This window comes from Acanthisitta chloris, unplaced genomic scaffold, assembly GCF_000695815.1.
Source record: "Acanthisitta chloris isolate BGI_N310 unplaced genomic scaffold, ASM69581v1 scaffold28734, whole genome shotgun sequence".
Taxonomy (NCBI): domain Eukaryota; kingdom Metazoa; phylum Chordata; class Aves; order Passeriformes; family Acanthisittidae; genus Acanthisitta; species Acanthisitta chloris.
Window position 1 is genome coordinate 758 of NW_008668064.1, and position 26714 is coordinate 27471.

Below are 26714 nucleotides of genomic sequence, written 5' to 3' on the forward strand. Positions count from 1 at the left end.
CGTCAGTACCACAGATATAACACATCATGAAGTAGCAGGGCAGCGGATTTGGTTTGCCAAGACACGGAGGTGCTGTGTGAAAACTGTCCTTGAATTCTCCATGGGTTTTGGCACAGCCATCACATCTGTTGACAAGAGACGTTGTAAAGTGTCCTGGGCCTTGTTGGGATGGAGGTAACATTCTTCACAGCAGCCCATACGGGTCAGAGTTTTGGATATGTGGCTAAAAGGTTGTTGACAACACACCAGTGTTTTTGCTGTGGCTGAACAGCACTTGCACAGTGCCAAGGCTTTATCTTTGTTCCCTAACTCTGCCGCTCCAGCGAGTGTGCTGAGAGTAGGGCAGAAGCTGGAGGGAACGTGGCTGGCACAGCTGACCCAAACTCACCAGAGGGATGTTCCATGCCATGTAATGTCCTGCTCAGCAGCAGAACCTGAGGTAGAGGAAGTAGTGGTGTTTGGTTTGATGGTTTTGGTTTCTTTGGGTGGGTTTCTTCCCGGTTTCCAAGGCAGTTGTTATGCGGAGGTAGGCTGGACATCAGTCACCCTGTGGGAGCTGGTGAGTGATGTCCTGTTTGGCCTTTTTCTCTCCACTGATGAAACTCTTTATCTTGACCCACAAGTTTTCTTGACTTGGTTCTTTGTTTTCTTCCCCATCCTGCTGATGGGGATGAGGACTGAACACTCAGCTGTGTGGGTGCTTGGCTGCTGGCTGGGGTCAACTCACCACAAAAACCTGGAGAACAGGTGGTCTTCAGTGAAGTTACTGAACAGGCAGTTGTGTTCTGTTTGTTGTGCTTACAAAGTGCTGATGTAGAAGTGACACAGAATCCATTGGTTACAGAATTTGGGCTTTGGTCTTGTTTTGCCAGGTTGAGGTGGAGTGATGTGGTTATCGATGGGGTAACTTGTCATCAGGACATGGTGCTTTATGTTACTGAGGAAGGGGTTTGTAGGAGAGATATTCTCACATGCTTGGAGTGTTGGGCTGTTGTGAATTTTGTCAAGGGCTAGGGTCATGCTCCAGAAGCTTGTGTTTGTTGTGAGAGCACTGTGCTGGTTATTGTGTGGTGTTAGGTAATGTTGGAATTCAGGATACGTTGAAGTCAGTGTATTGAAGTGTTTTTTGTTCTTCTGTTTGAAAGGCAGTAAAGATACAGGGGAAAATACTGAAGTTTGGTGAATTCAAGTAGTCTCTGAAGTTTCTCCTTGTTGGATCTTTTTCCTTTTTTTGTTTGATGGTCTTGAGTGTGTGCATTAAGTGCAGTGCTGGACTGGTGAGTAGCACACTCTTGTTGTGAAGTTTGACGGTGGATTTCAGAAGAACGGACGCGTCCTGTAATCCCAAGATGGACTTGCACATCTTTCAAGGACTCAATTGAGAGTTGTTCCCTCTGTCAGTCTGTTTCATTGCAACAGTTCAGTGTGGCACAATTGACGACCAAGTAACCATCGTGCTTTCATCGTTTCCAGAAGTCAACTTAAATTTTGAATTTTTTTTTCTTCTAAAATGGAAACACAAAGGTGCAGTGCATAGCGTCTTGGAGCATGGAAGGAGTTCCTCATGTGGGTTCATAACACACTTGGCTTAGTATGAGCCACTGCTATGGATGAGCTGCAGCAGTGTAGCACAGTATGTAAAGCAAAGTACAGGTATCAGCCATTAATTATGTTTCATTTTCTTTCCACAGTTAAGTTGATTTTACAGAATTTATCAGGTCTCCAAAGCAGAAACAGGTAAGCTGCCAAAAGCTTAACACTTCTCACTGAGTATTGTGGTCAGACCATACACAGCCTTTTTTTCTCACAGACTTGTGGCTGGGAACTAGGATGTGCTTTCCTGAGTGCTTGTGGCTGCTGCAGTTACTGCTCTGACTGAGTGAAAGAGGCAACGTTTTTGAATGCTGAGAAAACAGACGTTGAACAGAACTGATCACTGGGTAGAGCAACTTGTCAAAGCAGTAAAGTCATCACTATTTGTGAATTACTTCATTTTCCAGTGACATTCTTTTTTGTTTCTCCTTTTATCATCTACTCTCCTGTTCAAAAAAAAACAGGATATTTTTTTTTGTTCCTTAGGGCTGGGCAGAGATCTCTGGCATACAGTAACTATGCCGTGAAAGACTAGAGGTGTTCTTTAGGTATTGTGGATGGTGAGGAGTGGCGTAGGTGGATTTTGTTGCCCTTAGGATAGGGAATATTGATAGATTTGTGCAAGTGTGCTGGTGGAGTAGCTAATTGTTCTGACTAATCAACATTCAGTGAATTGGGTTTTAATGTTGTTCTTGTGAACTTGTGGGTTTTTTGATACCTTCTCTCTTGATTGAGATATTAATTAAAAAGGCTTTAGCTTCTTAAGTGTTAAGATACTGTAATAGCTGAGTACTAAAGACGTGCTATCATGTGTACCTTTTTGTCTGCAGGTGATTTGTGCTGTGGGTTGAGCTCAGCATGGCTGTAGTCATCCGTTTACAGGGGCTTCCTGTTGTTGCGGGTCCTCCAGATATTCGTCGTTTCTTCTTGGGATTGAATATACCTGATGGAGGTGTGCATATTATTGGAGGAGAGGTTGGGGAGGCTTTTATTATATTTGCCACAGACGAAGATGCCCGGCGTGCCATGAGCTGCTCGGGAGGGTTTATCAAGGACTCGCGCATAGAGCTCTTTCTCAGCAGCAAGGCAGAGATGCAGAACACCATAGAGATGAGCCGGAAACGATTTGACCGTGGGGGACGAGAAACTATGTCCGGCTCTAGAAGAGCAGGTACGAATGGTTCTGGTGTATCAGGTGTTGGAGACATGCCACATTCAGCCACAGCTTTTCCAAAAGGAATAAACAAACCTGGGTATGGTCCACCAAATCGTCTGGAGGCTGGTTTCCATACCAATGGCACAAGACATGGTGATATGGGTATACCTAAGTCAAATTATCCATTAAGAAAGGATTCACACCCGTTTAACCCAGATGATCTTTACTTGTTTCTACGTGGCATACCTTACTCTGCAACAGAAGATGAAGTGCGTGCTTTCCTTTCTGGGATACACGTGGATGGAGTGATTCTGATCAAGCACCGCAATGGTTTGAACAATGGTGATTGCTTGGTAAAATTCTCTACGCCTGAAGATGCCTTAGAGGGACTTAAACGTCACAGACAGTACATGGGTCAGAGGTTTATAGAAATCAGTCCCACGACAGAGGAACGGTGGATCGAGTACGGTGGGAGGGTGGACATGCCAAATGAAATGGATCACTTCTTGTGTGAAGACCATTCTCCCAGAAGTTCAGGCTATATGCATTCAAGGAAGCGTTCTCGTTCAAGATCACCAAGAAGACAGAGAACGCGTTCTCGTTCGTCTCCCAGCCAGGAATATTACATACACTTAAGAAATCTGTCTTTTAATGTGGAAAAGAGAGATCTGAGAGATTTTTTTCCTGATCTGGATATATCCAGCAAACAGATCAAGCTTCTAACGGATAAGCATCAGAGAAGGACTAGAGATGCCTTTGTAGTGTTAAGGAATGAGATAGATTATCAGGCGGCTTTGGAATGTCATAGAAAGGTTCTTCTCAATCGTCCTGTTTACATTTTTCCAATTTCAAGAAAGTCAATGTTGAAAATAATTGATTCTTGTGAGAGGAAACGATCACAGGACAGAGATCATCCCGGACAGGCCATATCAGAAAAAAGTTACCGAGAAGCTCATTCCGGCCCCAAGATGTGTGTTTATGTAAGGAATTTTCCATTTGATGTGTCAAAAATGGAAGTGCAAAAGTTCTTTGCGAGATTTGATGTTGATGAAGATGATATTTACTTGCTCTATGATGAGAAAGGGGTTGGACTGGGAGAAGCGCTAGTGAAGTTTAAATCTGAGGAACAAGCCATGAAAGCAGAAAGTTTAAACCGTCAAAGATTTTTGGGAACAGAAGTATTAATAAGACTTATATCAGAGGAGCAGATGCAGAAGTTTGGTGTAAATGTGCCATTGTCTGCATCAAATGAAATGCACAGTCATTCACACTCATATGACAGAAGTGATCTTTCCCATCCAGTTGGTTCACCTTCTGGGCCACCACAGGGGCCACCCGTGCATTCATTTGGTCCCCCTGGAAACTTCAGGCATCAGTCTGAATTTAGGCACCCGCCTGAGGACTTCATGTGCCCTCCTAAGGATTTCAGAGGTCCACCACCACTCATGGATTTTGGTGGTGACAGTGAACCTTTTGGCAGAATGGAGTTTGGGAATAATAAAATGGGAAATTTTCCTGAAGGAAGGTTTATGCCAGATCCAAACTTTGGTGGTGGTTCTGAACGTGTTGTTCCTATTCGGTTGAAAAATTTACCTTTTAAAGCTACTCCTAATGAGATTCTGGACTTTTTCTATGGCTACAGAGTGATACCAGAGTCAGTTTCTGTACAGTACAATGAACAAGGATTACCTTCTGGTGATGCCATTGTTGCTATGACAAACTATGAGGAAGCTATGGCTGCTATTAATGAACTGAATGATAGGCCCATTGGTCAACGGAAGGTTAAGTTGAGCTTACTGTAAAGGAGGGAAAGATGCTCTATATATAAAGACATTCTAGGTTTGACAGTATTGACAGTTATTTTAACTTTTTTAATTACTGGAAGATGCAAAAGAAACAGTTTCCATTAGCGGTTGTAAATAATACCCAGTTCATTTTTTTAGCTCTTGGTTGAAGTATCTGTAGGACACTGAATGTCACACATCAAGGCATAAAGACATGGAGTTGTAATGCTTCGGGGTTTTTTTTTAGTTTGCTTTTATTCCATGTCCCTTGTCTTTGCATCAGATAAAAATGTAAGTGCTGGTTGATTGACCACACAAACGGTTCAAATAGAAGATTTTCAGTGCTACCTGCATTAGTAAATAACACTTCTTACTGAGGTTAGCTGAATAAAATTTTTTAAATTACTGATTTTTTTGGGGGGCTTGTTTTTGTGTAAACTTCAGGTTTTATGCGGTTTCATGTGTTCAGAGGCATCCCTGTTAAAAGAAGAAAAAAAAGATCTTCCTGTTCACATTAGTTGGCTTTGCAACTTTTTGAAATAAAAAGGAGATTGTCATTTAAATGTGTCTTATCTTTAAAACTTGTGTAGTTAATGGTCTCAATTACTATGCTCAGCAGATGTGGGTCTCAGTGGGAATGATGCTGGCTGCTTCCTCTGGAAAGAGTAAAAAAAAAACTGAATGGGGAGTTTGCAGAGATTGCAGGGTTTGTATTAATCAGCTGGACAGGCTTTCTTCTCGCTGACTGTAGTACCTTGAGGCAGAAAAGGAATGCTTTAATTAGGTCAAGAATTCTGACTTCAGTGATCGTTGTTATATCTCCACATGTCCATAATATCAACTTGCTAATGATGTCTGGATGCATTCCAGGTTAATCTCCGATTAGTTGTAACTAACATCTGTCACTGGCAAAAATCTGACAACCAACTATGCTATGTTCTTATGTCGGAACATAAATGCTTATGTCAGTATGTAGAATGCTTTGAATGGTTTGGTACCAGCACATTTAAATTTTAGGAAGAAATAAAAGCTAGCCTGGAAAAGCTGCATCTTCAAAATTCAGGCTGAGTAGGAAACTTTGGTTGTGTGGCTAAGGACTTTTTGTGACACTGCAACTGTGCAGGATAGTATTTGGAGTACTGAAGAATTTTACATGTCTTATTCCCTTCAAACCAACAATGAAGTTACAGTGTGGCAGTAAAAACTTTCCACCTTTGCTTGGGCAATACCAAAAAATCATAAATGCACAGAGTAGGGAGTTCTCTAATCTCACCCCCTCCTCAAAGCAGTGTCATCTGGAACAGGTTCCTCAAGGTCTCGTCCACTGGATGTTTAATAGCTCTGAGGACAGGGCTGTCTGGGCAGCCTGTTCCAGTGACCGATCACCTCTTCCCTGATGCTCAAACCTTAATTATTTTGTATGTGTAAAGTCATCATCACTGCTAAACTTAGAAGAGAATGGGGTTTTTTTCTATAATTTTAAAAAGGTTAGTGTTGCTTTATTTATTTTGCAAATGCCTTATCCACTGTTTTAAGTGTGAGGAAAGAAGCGTTTTTGTTTATATCGCCAAGTCTGTATATGTAGATTCCTCTGAGGAAACAAACAGATGTGGCCAAGTTTTCAAATTCTGAACACTTAACATACCTTTTCTTGCTATCTGGTAGGAGATGGCTTCAGAAGCATGTGGTTTAGAATCCTCCTCTGAATGTAAAGGGAATTAAAATAAAACCCAAAAAGCTTGTGCTTTTATTTGATAGCTACTATAAAAGAGGTCAAAGAGCCAGGAGACTTTGCAGGAAAAATAAAGACATGAGAATCCTCAAAATAAAACTTCCCTGACCTTATAATGTTGTTGAGAACTTCACTCTGATTATTTGCGTAAGCTAACATGCTTACTGCTGAGCTGTGTTGTAGATGTGAATGCAACTAACTGCTCCAGTTAATCAGCTTTAGATGATTTGTTGGTTTTAAAGTTTATAGCTACTACACAACAGGAGATTTCAAACTTGGAGGCCAAACAAAGAATTAATTTTTCAAGATCTATAAAGACAAAAGCTGTGCTGTAAAGTATGTACAGATGAACTGAAGCGTAGGGAAATGGGGCAGGAAATGCCAGTACCTTAGATGTGTAATGGTTTGGAGGCATTGTACTTTCAGCATAAAGGACAAATCAGAGACAGTCTGTAATTACACAGCTTGAAATACTGTTCTTCCTTTTTAAGTACCATCCATATGGTAAAAGAACAATAAATGAAATGCTGCAGTTCATGATGTTGATATTAAACATAGCAAGTTTCCTTAGTTAATCCTTCTCTGAAGTTGATTTTGCTAATGGTTTGGAGGCATTGTACTTTCAGCATAAAGGACAAATCAGAGACAGTCTGTAATTACACAGCTTGAAATACTGTTCTTCCTTTTTAAGTACCATCCATATGGTAAAAGAACAATAAATGAAATGCTGCAGTTCATGATGTTGATATTAAACATAGCAAGTTTCCTTAGTTAATCCTTCTCTGAAGTTGATTTTGCTACCATTGTCCAAAAATTCTGATGTAAAGGAGAACAGTCTCTGTTGTCAACAACTGGAAATAATGGTCACATACCAAAGCAGGTTGAGGCATTCAGGAAAGCTGTAACAGGACAGCCTGATGAGCACAGGAAGATAACCTTTAGTCCCAAAGGAATGTGCAGTGGCAAAACACTCTTGGCAAGATGGACACAAGCCTGCATAATTTAGGTGTCAGTAGTGAAAAATACACAAGCGGATGGTGTATGTCAGTCTTGGAGTAAGCACTCGTGCCATGAGAAAAATCTTTGCAAAAGTATCTTTAGGTAACATTTAATTCTGTAATTACAATCTAAATTCTTCCGGCTTTAAAGTATTTCAGTCAGGGACTTTTTATCTATAGTTTCAAGGTCACACAATTTCTGTGCAACATGCAAACCTAAGACATCATACATGCAGGACAAAGTTGCCCAACACTCTATTTCCCCTTTTCTGGAAGTTTTCTGCAATTCCTGAAGTTGACTTTTTTGTGAGGTAGGGAGAAGGAATTTGAAGCTGCTGAGAAAAACAAAAATACCTTTCTGTACCCTAGGTATTAATCTTTTAGGAGGGAATTAATCTAAACACTGCTTCCTTTTTCACCATTTCTTTCTTAAGGCATAGTGCAGAAATAACTGCTATTTGCATGTATGTATGGTACACGAAGACCTGGTATTGTTATGAAGTTAGCCATCTGTTCTGGAGATTGACTACTGTACTGAGTATGACATGGTAAAGTGATCACCAGAAATCTGGTGTTGTGATACAGATATTTTACTGAAGTGCCTCAGTTGCTGAAATCGATGGGAATTAATTACCTAGATACTTTAAAAGGTTTCATCATTGGCATTTTGCTCCTTGCACAACGTCAATAGTACGTAATGCTGGTGTAAAATTATTTTCCGGGTTTAAAACTGAAATCTGTATTGAGACATTTTCACTTACATTTTCATCACATTAGGTTTTGGTAAAACTTCTTTTTTACATGTCATAAGAAGTGTGCATTGCATACTTGGCATCAGTGGACACAGGCAGTACCAACATTAAAAATGTACTTCCTGCTTTATTCCATAACTGAAAGAACGTTTGGTTATAGCTTAAAATTATTTTTCCAGTTGCAAATTTAGATCCTAGATTTCTCCATGCATTCATTCTTTAGCAGATACTAAAGCTGAACTGTGGTAGCAGCTTTCGGCAGACAACTGTAACTATTCAAAAATTAACATGTGTAACCATCATCCCCAGACAGGATTAAGAAGTTACACTTAAAATGTGTAATTTCTTTTATGTTTGGACTCGGTAACTGAATCATGTAGCTGCACATGAAATTTGAACTGTATATAGCACGTGAACTAATATAATAAACATCAACTATACAAAGTATCAACTAGTTTTATTATGAAGGCACTTTATTTAAAAGCAAAGCAGCATTAAAAGTAGATACTGGGCTCACTCCTTATTTGTGAGTATTCATTCTGTATGTGTAAACGAATCAAGTCATCTTAGTCAAGCCTGAGGAAAATGAAAAGGAGGAAACAATACACCTCACACCCTGCCTTCTGCCATCCAGCGGTGGGTAACACACTGAACTCCCAACAGGTTGTTTCTGCAAACAGTTTCTTAGGATGTATAAAGCCAATGATGACAGGTACAGTTAGAGAAACTACTAAATTCAAGAGGTATGTCACAAGAGAATAAGGTAATGTATTGGCAAAGTAGCAAGCAAACCCTTATGTTCACAACTCCTTGTCAGCCTAGTGCAGTTTTTGGACACTGTTCATGGAAGTTTAAGCAATGTGACCGCAATATAACATCTATGCAATATAATACAGAATTCTATTTAAACATTTCATTTGCTAGCTACTGAAATTGTCCATTTTCAGCAGATTTTGTTCCAATTTTTGAAACTGGTCATTTGTTGTCTGGCACTCTAGAATGGGTGCCGCTTCTTGCTCCCGTTGGAATTTTAAATACATAGCCTTGGTGACATTTTTGATTAAGACACAAAAGCCTTTACATAAAGGGATTTTCTTTCCTCTAAATACAAAAAAATCTTCTTAGAACAGTTTTGTTATCTCACTTCCTTAGTACCATCCAATTCCTCCTCCTCCTCCTCTTCCTCCTCCTCATCTTCCTCCTCTTCTTCTTCGTCTTTTCTTAGCATACTGCGGGAAATCTGATAAAACAAAAATCCAATGGAAATCAAGTGTTTGTTCTCCCGAAAGAAAAGCAATTCTGGCATTTCTAGTCTAAATACTTTTTAGGAAGGTTTTCATTTGGGGGAGGGGTAAGTTGTTTATCCCTTAACCCTTCAACTTCTAGTAACATGCACACCAATAGAGGTATATGGCACGGAATTAAAATACAGTAATGATTTTTGAAAGCTAAAAAAAAATCGCCATGGCCCTGAAAACTATTGTAGGATAGGGGAAACTACACTTTGATCCAATTAATGTTAAAAATCAACAAGATCCAAGTCAGTTTTTTCCTGTGTTGGCCATTGAGACGATAGGCTGAAGATGAGTATTAGGGCCTAAACTTACCTTGAAAACATCAGACCTCGTCAGTTTAAGGCTCCAAATTATGCTGCTCTAAGCTTTTTTTCTTTGAGAATGCCTTAGACAAACTTTACTACCAGAGTCTTGATGCACAGATGAACTTCTTTCCCTGCCCATCAGTGTTTGCCCTTCAAAATGACACTGTAGTCTCCTTTTTTGGTTCACCAAACGTTAAAAACAAGTGGCAGCTGCCAAGCTTTCATCTCATTTGACAGATTCTGCAATCTGTACTTCTTTCAAATGAGGGCTCAATCTAATTCCTATTGAAGAGATTCTTCACAGAAGAGGCAACATTTACAATTTAAAGTAGAATATATGGGGTTTTTTTTCTTTCTCTATGAGAAGGAGAACATTAAAGATAGTTATCCAAGTCATCTAGAATGCTTTTGAAAAATGATTTCAGGTTCAGAAGTTCTCTAAGGGCATCTGCAGCTTGTATTTTCTGTGTTTTCTCACATACAGTGATATAATCAAACTTCTGTATTGAAGACAAAGCTTCCCCTATTTTAAAAGTCCTTAAATGCTCATTATTAAATTGACTTCTGAGATGTTGTAATTAATACAGCCACGTATGTAACACAAGTTTTTTGTGTGTGCATAAAGCAAACTGCAATCATTGAACTAATGAAAGCAGAAAAATCCTTAGTCTTGTTGATTCTCGCAAAGTACGTAATTTAGCTTGAAGCAAATACTTGCTTACAAATCTCTGAGCATAACAGAAAATGGAGTTAATCATTGGATGAAGCTGGGTTAACTTGAGTTGAAATGCCTAAAACAGCAATCTCTCATTCTGTGACAGAAGAGAAAGACAATGGCACTAATTTGTAATTGGAGACTGAGGAATGCTGCAGATTGAGCCTGTTAAGGTGGCTTCATTTCAGTGGGACAGACTAATTTTCCAGCTTTTTATTTCATTCTAGTTAAGAGTATCTGAAATTCTTAGGCAACTTGCATCATATTTCTGAAGAAAAGCTCCCCCTTCACCTTTCCTAAATAAGAGGCGTGTTTTGGCTTTATGGCTTTTTCCTGCTCATTACCTAAATACCTCTGACCATACTGTAATTAACTAAAGAGTACATTAAATATTATCACTGGTGATCGTAAGATATAAGTAAGGCTATCCTAAGAACCAAACTGGATCAGAGTAAGGAAAGTGAGAAAGAAAATCAAACAGTTTAAATCCATGCTATTTTGCCATAGAGCCGGAACATATCAATACTTGAAAATTTAATTGTTGATTATTTAATGCTGAAAAAAAATGGAATCTGACAATTTGTTGATCATGAATAATTTTATGTAAAAATTAGTTCTGTGAGTTTGCATGTAGGTGGTGACTGTCCTTGCTTAAGCTGTTCAGCTCCAGGTTTCACTGCAGGCGCTGCAGCAGCAAGCATGGTAATCCTCTCCTGGTGTCGGATGCAGGCATTGGCAGTAACAGTTAAAGCCATACTTTCTTGCCTTAAAGAGCCAGTTCGAGAGAGTTTGTTAGATTAAATGCCTGTAGATAAAACTGGTGTACTTAGCTTTGATTAAAAATATCTGGATAAGGTCATTCTCTCCTGCTACAGTTCTAAAATACAGCATAACAACCTGAATCAGTGAAACGAAATGCTGATGACAAATTTCCAAGAAAGTGCAAAATGAGGAGGTAGGTCTTAAAGCTCAAAGAGTACTTTAGATGTTTTAACATACAAATAACACAGAAAGTTAGTCCACAGAACCAGAAATAAGTTCCAGGATGCTTAAGTGTTAAATCCTCTGAAAGACCAGAACTGTGTTACTGGCACAGTTTATCCCATCTGGTATGCAGTGACTTCCCACACCTCCCCCCACCTAGAGGTTAGTGTTTGTGTCTGTCTGTCCTCCCCCAAGCCATAGCCTTAGACTGTGTGATTCTGTGAACTGATATCCATATTTATACTGCTTTAAATTGGGAAGTGCAAAGTACTGCATTACGGTTACTAAAGGATTACTCTGTACCAGGAAAGTAGATGTGTGAAAAATTTGGGAGTGAAAGATCCACAGAGAAGATTAAAACAAGTCACCTGAAGGTTTTTGTAAATACATCATTTTTTTTCCTCCTAAGATGTTCCACAGATTAGAGCCCTTAGTGTAATTCAACAACACACTATTTACAGCTTCAGAAGGGGCAGTATGGGGGGTGTGCAGAACAGACTGCTCCTCACTGCCCTGAAGTGACTGCATTAGTGGGGTGTTCACCCCTTTTTCTGCCATTTGATCCTCCTCTGCAGATACAGAGCAAGGAACTGTTGCAAGCCAAGTCATCTTACTGGCTAAGTAAAATGACATTATTTTGAAAGTATTGCAGTTTCCCTCTAAGTCTAGATGCCTTCCTGTTCTTTATAGATACTTCAGTGAGAGGTTACCAGAACATTAGCACCTGAAGTTATAACCAAGAGAGGTCTAGGAGAAGAGACAGGCAAACCTGCAAGTTAGTAAAAACAGAGTTCCACTCAATCTGTGGGAGAAATCACAGTGTATATACACTCAGTTTTCTCTTGTTTTGGGTTTTTTTCCTCACATTTTCTGAAGTAGCCTGAATGTGAGATTTGCATGTCTGATAGAGAGGACTGACAAGTTACTCAAGGTCAAGGTTGTACTTCATGCTTTGAACCACGAGGTTCTTTTATCTTTTCAGATGGCAACTCATACTTTCAACAGAATAACTCAACTGTGATAATTGATACTTTCTGTGTTGAGAGCAGAGAAGGTGTAAAGTCTGTATGAAGTCAAGAAAACTTTTCCTTATTACAATACTGATGCATGATTCCATCCAAAGAAGAAAAGCGAGATATGTACATTTAAAATCTGGCTTTCTTTTTAACTGAAACACTGCTAAGAATCACTGTAGTTACAGGATTATGGCTGCAATAAATATAATTTAGCCATTTTGCAATATCTGCAGGTTTACTGCTGAAAACAAATGCCAAAGATTTTTGCAATGTAGCTGGTCCAAAAACAATGGCACTGTCTCCATCCTTTTCACTCGTTTTTATCACCCTCCTTTTCCTCACCTGCTTTGAATTTTCAGAGTATAAAAGGAAAGGTCTGTTGGCCATGGGTTTGCTGTGCTGTTAGGAGATATCACTAATCTGAGTTAAGATCTGATAGAGAATCCACACTCTAGATACTGAGACTAAGAATATGTGTTATTTAAAAAATGTCACTTCTTTTTCAAATAAGCTCATAGATCTTTTCTCTACAAGATGCCACAGTTTGTTGATGGAAGAAAGTGACATTTTTCAAAAGTAAGCAACACAGCTTTACAAGCTGATTTTTTTTTCTCAAATGATATTTAGAAGCTGAATTATTAAGAGCTTAATATGGTATTTATGCCCTTAGAACTTTCTTTACCTTTCTGACTCTCCTGAGTAAAGACAGTGGATCCATGCACATTAGCTAAAAGACTATCTTAAGTAGAGCTTTAATGCAGTGATCTAGCATTTAATTTTTCTTTTTTACCTGTACTGTCCTCAGTGAAGATTTGGAAGAGCCAGTTCTCTGCAGAGGGGACTTGGAATTTGCACGAACTATGTCTAAACGAGATTGATAGTCTGGTGGATAGAGTGAGCTCCTAAAAACCTGTTGAAATGAAGGAAGTTGTGACTTAGGTGCCATGGTACAGCTTGCAAGCCAAGAACCACCAAGATGGAAACAGCAGAAATGCAGCACTGGACAATGAAACCTGATCTAGAGATACGTGTCAACTGTAGTTTGATCACTTTTAGCTGGAACAACAGCCTTTCTCAGCCAGAGACACATCAACAGAGTTAGGTGGTCACAGTAAACATTCTTCAGAGATCCGAGGGCATTTACACATGGAAAACTGCTGTTTCTGAGTTTCAGGCTAACCTAGAGGTGTGAACCCCCTTCAGGCTGTTTCTTGGAAAGGTAAACTCTTAGCCCCATCACAAAGCAAATCCTTGCTGTTGTCACAGCTGCATCAAAAGTTTTACTTGAAATATTCAGGAGATGTACAGCTCAAGAAAATTTGGGAAACTTCTTAGAATACAGGGGATACTGTAATATCCATTATATTTGCAAGTTATTTTCAATACCAATAAAGTTATTTGTGCAAGACGTATTAATAAAGTTAAGGACCATAGTAAATTATGGACAGTATTTTTATGGAAAGTAAGTAATTGTCCAATAACAGGAAATTTAAAATTAGATTAGCAATTTAGTTGTGAAAGAAAGTATTGACTTCAAGGATATTTCTGAATTGGTGCCACATGAGATTTTAATTGTGAAACTAGAATAGTACAAAATTGACATGGCACAGTTTAAATGAAGTAAAATTACCAGGTAGTCTCAACTGTGACTGTCACTGAAGAATCATGACTTTTTTATGTCTTGCACTATCTGAATGCTGCCATCCTTATTCCTAGGCTATGTCACAGACAAAATAAAGTTAGGACTGGTAGGATTTACAAAAAAAGACTGAGAATGTTTCAAGTTGCTTGACAAGCTGAACATACATACACAACATACATTTCAATGATATTAAGCTTAAAGGCCCGACATCCAGAACAACTGCAAGAATGAAAAAAGGATAGCAGGACAACTCAAAAGAGAACAGAAAGGGTGCTTGAAGGTGTAACTGCCACAAGGCAAAAAAGCAATTTTGTAACAAATTCTAGAACAGCCCAATAAAAAACAATGACTGAAAGATGAAAACAAGCAAACAAAACTCAATAGAAAGAAGAGACATTTTTAATGCAGTAGTAAGTCTTTAGAACATCCTATCAGCACAGTGTAAGATTTTCTCTATGTACATCTTTACAGCAAGATTCACTGCAGAGCTGTTCTTTGGGAACTATGATTAGCTCAGCTTGGAGTGGCAGGTAATTCTGGAAAAGTCTCTTATCTGTGTTTTGTGAGAAAGGTGAGATTGCCACCACAGTTGTTCTCTGTTTGCCAAGTCCCTGAGTTTATAAACGTGCATGCTCTTGCTGGAGAAGTACAAAAAAAGAAGGCCTAGTATACACAAGAAGTCTGTCCTGGGAACCTGAGACATATATTACATTTTTCTGCTTGGGACAGGTATAGGCCTGAAGTGTGAAAACTGTTTTTATGTAGGAAGTAAATTGAAAAGGAAATTTTTACCACTCTTACCTCCAAATCTTCATTTTCATCAATGTTGTGGATATTTTGGTAGGCAGCAGTATATATCTCTAAAGCTTTCCCATGGAATAACATTTCAATAGTTATAAATTCAGAAAATATATTCTAAAAACAAATGAAAACAAAGGTTTTCTTAATGCAGTAAAATACATTTCCACTTCAAAAAATTACTGATTTCTGCACTTAGCATTTATATGATACAAGCAACTGCACAATAGCTAGTACTTCTAAGCAGTCAGACCTGAATTTTAGAAATTGAACACAAATGCTGGCTGGACTTTCACTTATGCAGTTATTATTCCATAATAAATTCTAAGTAAATGCTTGAAAAGCAAAGAGGAGACTCATTAGGAGTAACCTGTCATGCTGAGAACTCACTTAATAATCCCCAATGTGCATTTACAAGATGTAGTCCGTAGATTTTTGCTTTATTGAAGACAATCTTTTATAATAGGTTGGGGATGAGTTATCTGTAAATTCTATATGTATATACAGATAATTGTATATTTTACCTAATAAAATATAATTTATGTATTAAACCCCACAATGATGACATCTTCGGAGCTCACCACCTATTTCATATTACTCTAATATCAAGTACTGGCTGGTTTGGTTGGGTTTTTCAACTATCTTTCATTCTTTTCTGTTTAATCTGTCCGTGTCCTCACCCACACGTCCCAAAGTCACTAATGCAATTTTATAATTGAATGAGATCACATAATGCAAGTGGTTTTCAGTCACTATAGTCTTTGGGACTTACTTGCATTTAAAGTCAGTATCAAATGTTGCTAATCTTGCCTAAGCCTAACTAGAGTAATTTTATTATGCAGGATGAAGTGTGATGTCACCTATTAAAATGTGACACATACTTTGATGTCTTTTATCTTCTGTTTCTCAAAATTATCAATGGTTTCCTCTAATTGCCGAGTTGTTCGATTAGCATCCAGTGTTGCTCTCTGCAGTTCACTTTCAGCCTGGTAAAGTAACACAAAGGTGAAATTAGTCTTGTATTCGATACAAAGATATTTGCTCTAATTGCCATGAAAACATTTAAGTTCAGGTTTTCAAAACACTAGGCATCTGTGTTACAGTATTTGTAAATTTGTAGCTTAATAAACAAATGAAGATGCTTTCTACACTGTTGTGACTTTGATGTGAAACATGAAAAATGAAAGCTGCAGCCACTCAGGAAAGTCATCTGCTAATTCTACTGAGCCAGTCCTGACCCCCCCTTGACAACAGGGACTGCATTCGGGGACCTACCCCAGCACAAGGGTTTACCCTTCAGAAACGTTTCGGGGGGTTTTTAAGCTGGTGCAAAGGAGAGGACAGGAGTGCACAGCCCAGAGCAGTAGGTGAGCTGAAGAGATCACCCTTTGTTTTAGAGTGCAAATCAACCTGCTAAGTCCAGAAGGAATCTTTTCCAGTGTCCTGTGCTGAATCTTGTCTTAGTAAGTTGTTATAAAATATTCAGACAGAGGAGCAGCTGAACTCATGCACTTCTCCTGTAAATATCTCAATCTGCAGGCTAGAGTCACTGTAATTTTTAGATCAAAAAGCATTTCAGGTATTTTGTATTTTTAGTAATTTTGTATTATTAAAGTATTTTATAAAAAACATCTTAAATGGGGCACTGGGAAGGGGACACATCCACCAACCCCTAATGCACAAATACACCGTTTTTCTTATTCTCTTACTACAAAAAGCATTTTTAGATAGTTAATTAGATATAATTATGAACTTTATGAAAATGTACACTACCATTTAAATAAAGACATTCAGGCTATTCTGGTTAAGTCTGAGAACTGTGTAGTCTTAACAAACAATGGTCGAAAGATATAAGAGGCTGCACTTGAAGACTGCAAAATTTGGGTCTAAACTTGTGTTATTTTCCATACATTACTGGTCAAACATCATATACTAGTGATACTTACAGGTTGGTGAGCATCATCACAAATCTATTTTGTCCTGAGATCTGGAAATAGTCTATGGATCAAGTATTGTATCCTATGATCCAGTTGTAGGATTCTTCCCATTTCTACAAAACTGCAACTTGAGAGGAATTTTTTTAAAAAATGGAACTGGACACCACAGGTTCAGTTCCCATGATCTAGTTTTTAGTGTTACATATATGGAAATCCAAGGCATAAGGCATGATCTGCCACTTAATTGATTACAATATGGTGACATTACAGGATTATCAACCTAAAACAATCTCCTTCCAAAACCAGCTTAAAGTCACAGACACAACTCTGCCATTACTGGGCAAACAGTATCGGTAACGATCTTGAGCAGTACATACGGTCACATGTTCATCTCTTTCTTGATTTTGCCCAAAACACAGGAGGGAAACAGATTAAGAAAAGACATTTTGTGTATTCTCAATTAGTTCAATCAGTCACTCTCTGTGCCTGAAGCTGTTAGGCATAAGCAGCCATTACACACAGAAATACAGCATGTTCTTTCTATGATAATCAAATCATATCTTCTCAACACATCTTAAATAGACTGGCCAAATTTGGTGTGTGCGTGCTTTGGGGAAGTAATTCTGTTTGTTGTGAAGTGAAATGTCTGAACTCCAGGACCGCATGGTTTGCATAACAGCAGTTTCACATTTTCTCTTCTGAACACTCACCTGTGACTGGAAATATTAGTAAAGGAACAAATGGCAACGTAACAATCAATATTCATGAAAGTATCCATTTCCACTTCTACTTTTAGTACACTGCAAACTACATTAGTTATTTCAAAGCTTCTGTATACTGTTATTATTTTGTCTGAAGCTTCCTGCTCTAAGACATTACAGTTTGTTACAGCTTTGAGAGGATTGAAGTATACAGGCCAAAGCATTTCAAGGCAGCTCTTTGTCTTGGGCTGACGACTTGGTTATTTAGTTAAAAATAAAAATTAAATCAGTCAACCTGGGCAGAGAAAAAAATCAATTCTGATTATAAAAAATGCACTTCTTTATTTTTAAAAATCTGGTAATATTTTCTTTTCAAAGCTGTACTACCCCCAAGGCTGTACAAAATGGGAGTGAGTACAGATCCTTTGCTGCCTGTGGCCAAACCTGTTTGCTGCTGCAACATCACAGTTGCTCCAGAATGAGAGAACCACTGCAGGAGCCAAACTGCTGTGCTCTAATGCTGTGAAGCCTCTCTAGACCTGAAAACTGACCTGCACACGTCCTCAAAATCAAATGAACATACTCCTGCTCCCAATATTTTTTATGCATTTTGTGCCAATCACTTTAAAATGCAAATACACAGCGTTTGGTGCCTTTGGCCATATGCAAAACCAGACTGTACTCAGATTTTATAACTCTTCAGGCAAAGCCTTAAGTACAGAAAACACAGGTGTTATGAGAAGCTAAGCCACGGAAGGGTATTTGGGAGAAGTTTAGCAAAGAGGTAAGAAGAAATGAACTAAGTGGAAGTGACATATCCATGAAATCAAATGGGAATTAGCCTATGAGGGAGAAAAGTGGGACCAGTCTCCCTTTGTGGAGAACAGCTTGTTGTTATCATTTACTCCCTTAAAGAAGGGAAGAGAACTTCACATTATAGCTGAAGTTCTAACGCTACAGCTGACATGCATCTGTCTTTATTACATGAGGAATTCTAATTAGGCATCACTTGCTTTAACAGATTTGATTAATATTAAATGGGAATTCTTTGGCAGAGACAAAAATAAAATGTAATTCTCCTGTGTGGTATTGGAACATCACAATCACTTTCACCCTTTCTGCAGTCATGGCCATACTCCAGCCACCAGAAAGATCCTAAGTTCTGAAATAAAGTTGATAAAATCCAACAAAGAATAGTATGGCTTAGTTCCTGAGTCCAACACTAGAGTGCAATAAAAAATAAACCGCACATCATCATGAACTTAAATGTACATGCTCATAACATGTAGCAAAAAGGACTGAAGTAGGATTGCCTTGATCCCCTCTATTTTGGCATTTTCTAGATTCTGATTGCTTCAGAATTTAAACTTCAATGGGATTTCAATGGAAATTCTGTGGAGGCTTAATTTTTCCCTCTGCCATACAGGATAGTGTATTGGGGAGGGACTACTGGTCTTTGGAAAGGAAGAGTAGTCTGGTTGAATATTCTACTAACAGAATAACAACTTTTCCTTCCATACTTCATCATGCAGCTGGAGGAAACTCATACCCCATCTAGGTACAAGGTAGCACAACAACTACCAAAATGACAGAGAGAAAAACATTAAAACAATAAATCCACAGAAATAAAGAAGTTGTCTGATTACACTTTTTTCAAAAACTTCTGAATTCCTAGATGCAATCTATGTCTACACCTCTTGCACAAACACATCAAATAATATATAGTTTCTTTTCAATTCAAAAGGCAGTAACAAAGCTATTATAATCTGTAACTCATCATAAAGTTTAAGAAAAGAGTCAACATAGCAAACAGTCCCTCTAAGGAGCATTGTTCTTACTACTACTTTCTTACTGTTTTCTAAACACAGCACTTTAATTCCCAAGAAATTTTAAACACATTTCTCCCAGTGACTAGAAATACAGGATACAATAATGAGTCGGTCTGATGGATTCCGCTGACGTGTCTTTTCCAGTTGAGACAACTGCTTGGCTTCTCGGTTCTTTGCTGTTAAAGTTGCTTTAAGATCATCCTGGAAATAAAATGTTTTAGACATGTTTGAAATAGATCTAGGATAATACAAAATGCACTTTTCTTCATACATGCATTACGTAGAAAACATGGACAAAACTGCTTTAAACAAAACTGTATTTTACTGATCTTATCCTGTTAATTGATCCCCCAAAAGAGAAGCCAATAGGGACTGAGAGTTTAGCACCTTGCACAACTCCCTACGGCACATGCAGTAATTTAAAATGTGGGGAAGAAAAGAAAAAGATATTCACAGCTTTTCATGAAGAATGTAACAGATGGTAAAAAGCTGAGATCCCCAAAGCAGTAAGAAGGCAGGCCCATTCCTGACTTAGCAAGGGAATAAAGGTGGCATTTAGAAACAAAACATGGCATCAAATAAATCAGTAAGAAAAAAACAACACAAAGCAGAACAGGTAGCAGTCAGTGCCAATCAGAAGTTATGAAGAACACATGACATGTGTCCAGAGAAGGGCAAGGAAACTGGTGGTGGGTCTGGAGCATGAGCCTTATGAGGAGCAGCTGAGGGAGCTGGGGCTGTTTAGCCCAGAGAAAAGGTGGCTCAGAGGGGACCTTATTGCTCTCTACTAGTACCCTGACAGGAGGTTGGAGTCAGGTCGGGGTCAGATAGGATGACAGGAAATAGCACTGAGTTGTGCCAAGGGAGGTTTAGATAAATTGTTAGGAATTTTTTTTTCACTGAAGGGGTGGTCAGACATTGGAATAGGCTGCCCAGGGAAGTGGTGGAATCACCATTCCTGGAAGTGTTTGCATCAGGCACAGCATCACCAGCTGGCTGAGGGAGGCAACTGTCCCACTCTGGTCTGTGCTGGTGTGGCCTCACCTTGAATACTGTGTGCAGGTTTGGGCACCACAGTATAAGGAAGATATTAAGCTATTAATAGGAGGGCACTGAAGATGGTGAAGGGCCTTTAGGGGAAGACGTATGAGGAGCAGGTGAGGTCACTTGGTCTGTCCAGCTTGGAGAAGAGGAGACTGAGGGGAGACCTCATCACTTTATACAACTTCCTCAGGAGGGCCAACTGGAGGGGCAGCACTGATCTCTCTGGCAACCAGTGACAGGACCCAAATGAAATGGTCTGAAGTTATGTCAGGGGAAGTTTAGGTTAGTAATTGGGAAAAAGTTCTACACCCAGAGAACTAGATGGGCACTGGAACGGGCTCTCCAGGAAAGTGGTCACAACCCCAAGCCTGACAGCGTCCAAGAAGCGTTTGGACAATACTCTCAGGCACATGATGTGATTCTCAGGGATGTCCTGAGCAGGACCAAGAGTCGGGACTCAATGATCTTTGTGGGTCCCTTCCAATTCCAAATATTCTGTGATTCTGTGTTCAAAAAAGGCATGGATATGGCACCTGGGGACATAGTTTAGAAGTGAACAGCATAGTGCTGTGGTAATGGTGGGACTTGATGATCTTAGATGTCTTTTCCAATCTCAACAATTCTATGACTCTATGCTACACAGAGTTTAAGGTACCATAAAAAATCTATGGCTGAAAGGGTTTAAGTGCCGCACAAACAGCAACAGTTCTTTTTAGATAAAGCACAGAAATACTCTTGTGTACATCCTGGGACAGAGACAGTCAGTAAGCAGCAGCTAGAACATCCCCTTTTAGAAAGTGCTACAATGACACATTCTGCCACGTTTTCCTTAGCTAATGTAGTTACAGGTAAAGCAGCCCTACAACTGGCACCTTGGGCTAGATTTAAGTGATTGACAAGACTTCCTTTTTCACTAAATACGCCCCAGTAACTGAAGACCAGGCAGCTGAAGTTTTAACCAAGGTTTATGGTTAACAGGTAACGGCAAAAAAAAATCATTTAGTGGCCTGAAACTTTGGTGAGAGCTTTCTTAGTTCAAAGGTACAAACAGTTTAAGAATGCTCTTACACTCCTGACTGTAGCTAAAATAAACATTAAGCAATGCTTCCAGGCATTCTGAAAGGCAAAGACAACAGGAAATGCCATTCACTGTTGCAGGCAATGACTTGGCTTCAGTTGCTTCTGCCTTCAGCATTACTGTCTATCAGTGAACCTCAAGACAGTTCTTCAATGCTTTGGAAGCCTCTGGCACTGCAGTAGTGCTCTGTGTCTTTTCAGCAACCTGACTGCCAGAACACATGAAACTCGTCTTCCACCCTCAAGATTTACGTCCTATGGAATCCTCAGTCAGTTCTAGATCTCACAAACTGGGCTGCACAGTACTATCAAAGACAGCTAATTCGGGGCTCTACAACTCTGCTGAGGACTGCCAGATGTAGTCCCACTCAAGGGCAGGATGCATTTCCTTCACAACCATTTCTCTAACCACCAAGTGAGGTAGCTCTGCTGTAAGTCCCAAACACTGTGCTCAGTTCTTCACCATATGGAAAAGACACAGAACAAAAACATACAAAAAATGCTAGTTTGAGATGCAATGCCACAACATGCTCAAATTAGCCATGATGAACACAAAGATTTTTGTATGTAAAATACCATCAGATAATAATAATTTTATCTTTTGATTTATATTGATTATGATACAGACATATACATCAATGACAGATTCGACTTTACATGTGTGTAATATCCAAGTATTACAAAGATCTACTTTCATCCTATAAACTAGTATCTGCTTATTAAAACTTACTCGCTCAAGCTTATCGCTCCTCGAGGAAAGAAACTCACAGATATTTTATGGGAATATTCCAAAGCCCTACAAACACTATTTCCAAAATACAGTGAATGAAGAGACCTCAGATTCCTGTGTATCTTCAGGTCATCATGATGACAGGACAGAGAGATTTAGGCCATGATCTATTTATCAGTTTCAAAAAGTGTCTTCTAACTTATGAACTTCAATGTGGAATGCAATTCTGAGTGAAAAGCATTACATGTAATTCACCTTTTGGAACCCTGAATAATAATAATTAATAATACACAGTATTAATAATAATAATACACATTATCATTAGTAGCAATAATCCACAACAACAATAATAATAGATATTATTTATAAATAAAAACATCCTGAATTTACACTATCCAGAAGTTTCATACTATCCACAATGGGTTTTTTTGGCGTGTTTGTAGTCCAAGAGCCTAAATATCCTTGTCATCACATCAAAGCTTTTTCTTCCAACACATAAATAGCTTCAGTCCAGATGTATTACTATATCATTTGGTTAGACTGATAACTGCAGTATGAAAAATCAGAGCCATTCCCCTCTGAAGCAGAAGTTTTCAACCAAGCAGCCAGAACACTAAAATGTCCCTTGTGAGAAAAGAGATGTTTAACATACCCTTTTAAGTTTCACTATGGTCCCGTAACATTTCAGAGGTTCAACAACCTTGGCTTCAAGTCTGTCAACCTACAAAAGAAATCACAGGGTCACTAAAATCATCCATGTCTATGGTGGGCAGGAATAGGAAACAAACAATTTAATAGTGACTCATTAGGAATTTAGTCCATATAAGCTGAAAAAATAGTGAGATAGAGTTTTAAAAAATATTGCAAAAACTACAGTCAATTACATTAGCCACCAAATGATGCATATTTTGAGAAGCTCTAGCTGATTTCTAGTGGAACTGCTTTTTTTCTTCATTAGAAATACATCAGCATAAATGAAACACAGAAATTCTAACAACTAAGTACTAAATAATCAAACACTGCATCTTGGAGATCTGTAGCTTTCTACCTGAAGTTATGTATCGATGTATTTGCTCTACACTTACTGATGAGATTCCAGAGTAATCCACCTTTGCTATCAAACACACTATACAAAATGCAACACTTCTGTTCTTATACATAATGAAAACAGCATCTTGGTGCTGAATGCATTAAAAACACCAATAACTAACTGTGTGTGTAAAATGCACAAATCCCCTCACAGATGACTGCATCTGAATTCTCGTTTCAGTTCTCCAGTTAGAAAAACAGCTACATATGGTCAGACAGGCAATAGGTTAAGACCTGCTCGTCAAATCTGACAATGCTGTCCAAGTGGCTCCAGCTTAAGCTGCCAATGACTTCTGGACCAGGGAGTCATCTGGCCCATCCCTATGACATGCAGATTAGGATAGTGCATACCTCCACTAGGAAGGGACAGACGTTCCCTCTAAACTGGTAGTCACCAGTCAGCCAAAATTTATGCCAACTGAGCAAATATTTCTCCTTTATACACCTCTACCAGTGCACTTGAACGACTTTACCTCAACTGCCAATAAGAAGAGAATGGATTGGGGCAGTAAGGCTCTAAATGAAGCACGTGTTACAGACATACCAAATAACATGCCCATCTTGCTTACTTACCCTTCGACCTGCTGTGGATGCACCTCACACCTCAGTATTTATCTATCTAGCACTGCAGAAACTGACAACCCTTATAAGCTAATTTTCTCCTGCCTACATTGTCAATATACAGGAAAACTGTTAAGTAAACTGATGCCCAAAAGAAACAAAGCTGAGATTGTATTTTTGGTTTTCATGAGCAGAGGAAATCTGGATTTAAAGGCTTAAAGCTTCTCTTTTCCTTTGCTGCTTCTGCCTTTTCTCCTTCCCAGGGCAGTGGTGGTCTGGGGACAGGTGTGGTAGGAGGATGTAGGCCAAATGTCAGTTTTTAAATACATATTTAAGATCAAAAGAAGCAAAACTCAAGTTGTTACATATGTACATCAAAATTATAGATTCATAGTTTAAAGGTGAAGACAGAGAGCAAGATCATGCAGTCTGAGTTCACATACACCTTTGGCCACAATTTACCCTATTAGCAGAAGGATAAATTGCTATTACAGCAATTGAAGCATAAGCACCTACATGTGGCTCAGCTGGAGATGTCTGAGCTTATGGAAATAAATAAAAATTGAGCATACCCTTAGATTTTTTATTACTTCTTAAAAATCTGTCCCTAAATATACTGTTAAAAGATCTATACATATTTCTTATTTTTCAAATGCTCTGCTTCACAGATTAGCTTCTTTTAAAAGGTTTTCTTTTTCTACTTTGTTAATATGAAGAGATGACTTGCAATGCTCTTTGAAAAAACAAGTCCTATCTGAAAACATCAAGAATGTCAACTACTTCAGCCTCTTTTTGGAATTATAATGTGTCTTGGCTGTTCAAAACTACAAATGGGAATTTTTTATTCTCTATTGAAAGAGGAGACATATACTTCAAAAACTAGTTTGAGTACATGTGAATTAATTTATTTTTTCCTCAAATCTCAGTATGTGGATTTCTGCATCAGTCACAGTTTGACTGGCACCACACAGATGTGGAAGAAGCATAAACACCTTTCTTTATACTCTCACGCATCTAGTAGAAAATGTGGCTATATATAGTCACACATGGTCCAAATCAAGTTTGTACTTTTAGTGTGGAACAACAAACTTAGGAAAACTACAGCGGTCCCTGCCAGCACCTCAGTGCGGCCGTCAGTGTCCACTGAAGGATCCAGTCAGTATTCTCTCCCATACCTCTTCTGGTAAGACTCAGCAAGAAGGAAAATGACTGATTTTACCACAGCTGCTGCTAGACAACAAGTCACACAACTAAAACAAACACTTCACTAACCATAAATCATAATCTAAGACCAACAAAAAACTTGTTCTGTCTAAATTCTGTAAGTGCTCACAGGGACAGTTTCACTGACTGCAGCAGGACTAATCGCAGGCAGTTTCCACTGAAGCTGTTAGGAGGGGAAATGCTGAGTGCTTTGGCAGCCTACCCTGCTCAGACACTAACATATTTAAGTATTTTCTGCTCTGTTTCTCTCGTGATTGCAGAATATATCTTTCCCCAGTTAATCACAGATAAGTAACTGGAAAGTTCAGATGGCAAACACAACATGTACAGCTTTAATTCTGTACCTCTGCCTGGCGATAATCCTGAAGTCTGGAAAATTCATCTGCAAAGTTTTTCAGTCCAACTTTTAAGTTTGGTGTCTCTGTGGCTGCATATGCATATATTTCATTTACTAGGAGATCTGCTTTGTCTCGTAGTCTGGCAGTTTTACGCACATATCCAGCAAATATTTGGCACAGTTCACCAAAATGTTTTTCCACATTTGAAACGGCATCTTGTATTTGTCTAGTCTGATTGTCCCTGGATACCAAAGAAAAATAAGTGAAAGATAAGAAGGGCACAAATGTTTACAACACACACAGAAGAAAAACTATATAATTATACTATTAGTAATTTGGACATCTCATTTCAGTGCAAAGCAGAAATTAATTCTGAAGAGAATGTTGTAACAATGCAATGGAATATTTGCTTATTTAGGAATGAATGACAAACAAACAAAGGCAAGCAGGATTCACACTTACAGATCCAACAGAGGAAAACCCAAATCACAAAAATCTGCTTGGAAGTTTCCATCCCTGGCAGTGTTCAAAGCCAGGCTGGATGAAGCCTAGAGCAAGCTGGTCTGGTGGGGAGGTGTCTCTGCCCACGGGAGGGGATCTTTAAGGTCCATTCCAACCCCTAAAATGCTATGATTCTATGAAAGTCATTAATACCAATGGTAACAGTGAACTTCACGCAGTGCTAACACCTGAAGACTTCTGCCTCCTGCAAGAGCCTGTAATCTACACAGGCAGGTCAGAGGCTGGAGAAACTAGGCAGTAGAAGGCAAATCTATAAATGCATTAAATGTGAACAGGTACCAAACTGCTCCTGGCCAGCATTTACAGAGGATAAATACTAAGAATTAAAGACGAAAAGCAAATGGACACAAGAGGTGATAGATCTAAATGAAAGGACATTCATCATACTGAATTATTTCCAAGAGAGATTTGGTTGGAAAAAAACCCCCATCCCAGTATGTTATTCAGTCCTCCAGGGCATGCTTGAGCACAGAGCCACTGAATAGGGAAGGTTCCACTCACCGAGTGGGAAACTAAGAGTTTCATGAATGAAACAACTAATAAAGTTGTTTTTCATAATTAATACTATCTTATAAGATTAAATTGCATCTTTGCTATTTTACTGGAGGTCTTCACGCTAGGACGTGCTTCCCTCCCAGGGGGAAGCCTTGAGCTCTCCTCACCCACACCAGTCTGACCTCACAGCACTCCCACCCAACCAGTATGAAACTCTGGCACACGAGACGCTACATTTCCCTATACGAGGGCGCGAAAAGTGATTCCCCTCCTAAGTACTGGTGACCGCTTAGAGACGGCCACAAAATCATCATCGAGAGGCCCAGATAAACATCGGCAAAGCCTGACTGCAGCTCCGCACAGCTCGCTGAGCCCAGGAACGTCCCGCGGCCTGTGC

General features: G+C 39.0%; 2 protein-coding genes across 2 annotated transcripts; one reads left to right on the top strand and one right to left on the bottom strand.

Annotated features, from left to right (window-relative positions):
- Positions 1 to 1541: 1541 nt before the first annotated feature.
- On the top strand, positions 1542 to 4942 carry RBM12B (RNA binding motif protein 12B). Its single transcript, XM_009072766.1, has 2 exons — positions 1542 to 1737; positions 2424 to 4942. Exon 2 carries the CDS (start codon positions 2452 to 2454, stop codon positions 4549 to 4551), a length of 2100 nt encoding a protein of 699 aa, XP_009071014.1. The 5' UTR covers positions 1542 to 1737; positions 2424 to 2451; the 3' UTR covers positions 4552 to 4942.
- A 4208-nt stretch (positions 4943 to 9150) lies between these two features.
- Positions 9151 to 25549, bottom strand: FAM92A1 (family with sequence similarity 92, member A1; the record flags this gene model as incomplete). The annotated part of the gene is made up of 8 exons (XM_009072767.1): positions 9151 to 9255; positions 13121 to 13240; positions 14774 to 14887; positions 15652 to 15756; positions 17418 to 17423; positions 19337 to 19438; positions 22741 to 22809; positions 25307 to 25549. Coding segments are annotated over 8 exons (864 nt in total), but the record flags the coding sequence as incomplete, so codon positions are not given.
- Positions 25550 to 26714: the final 1165 nt, after the last annotated feature.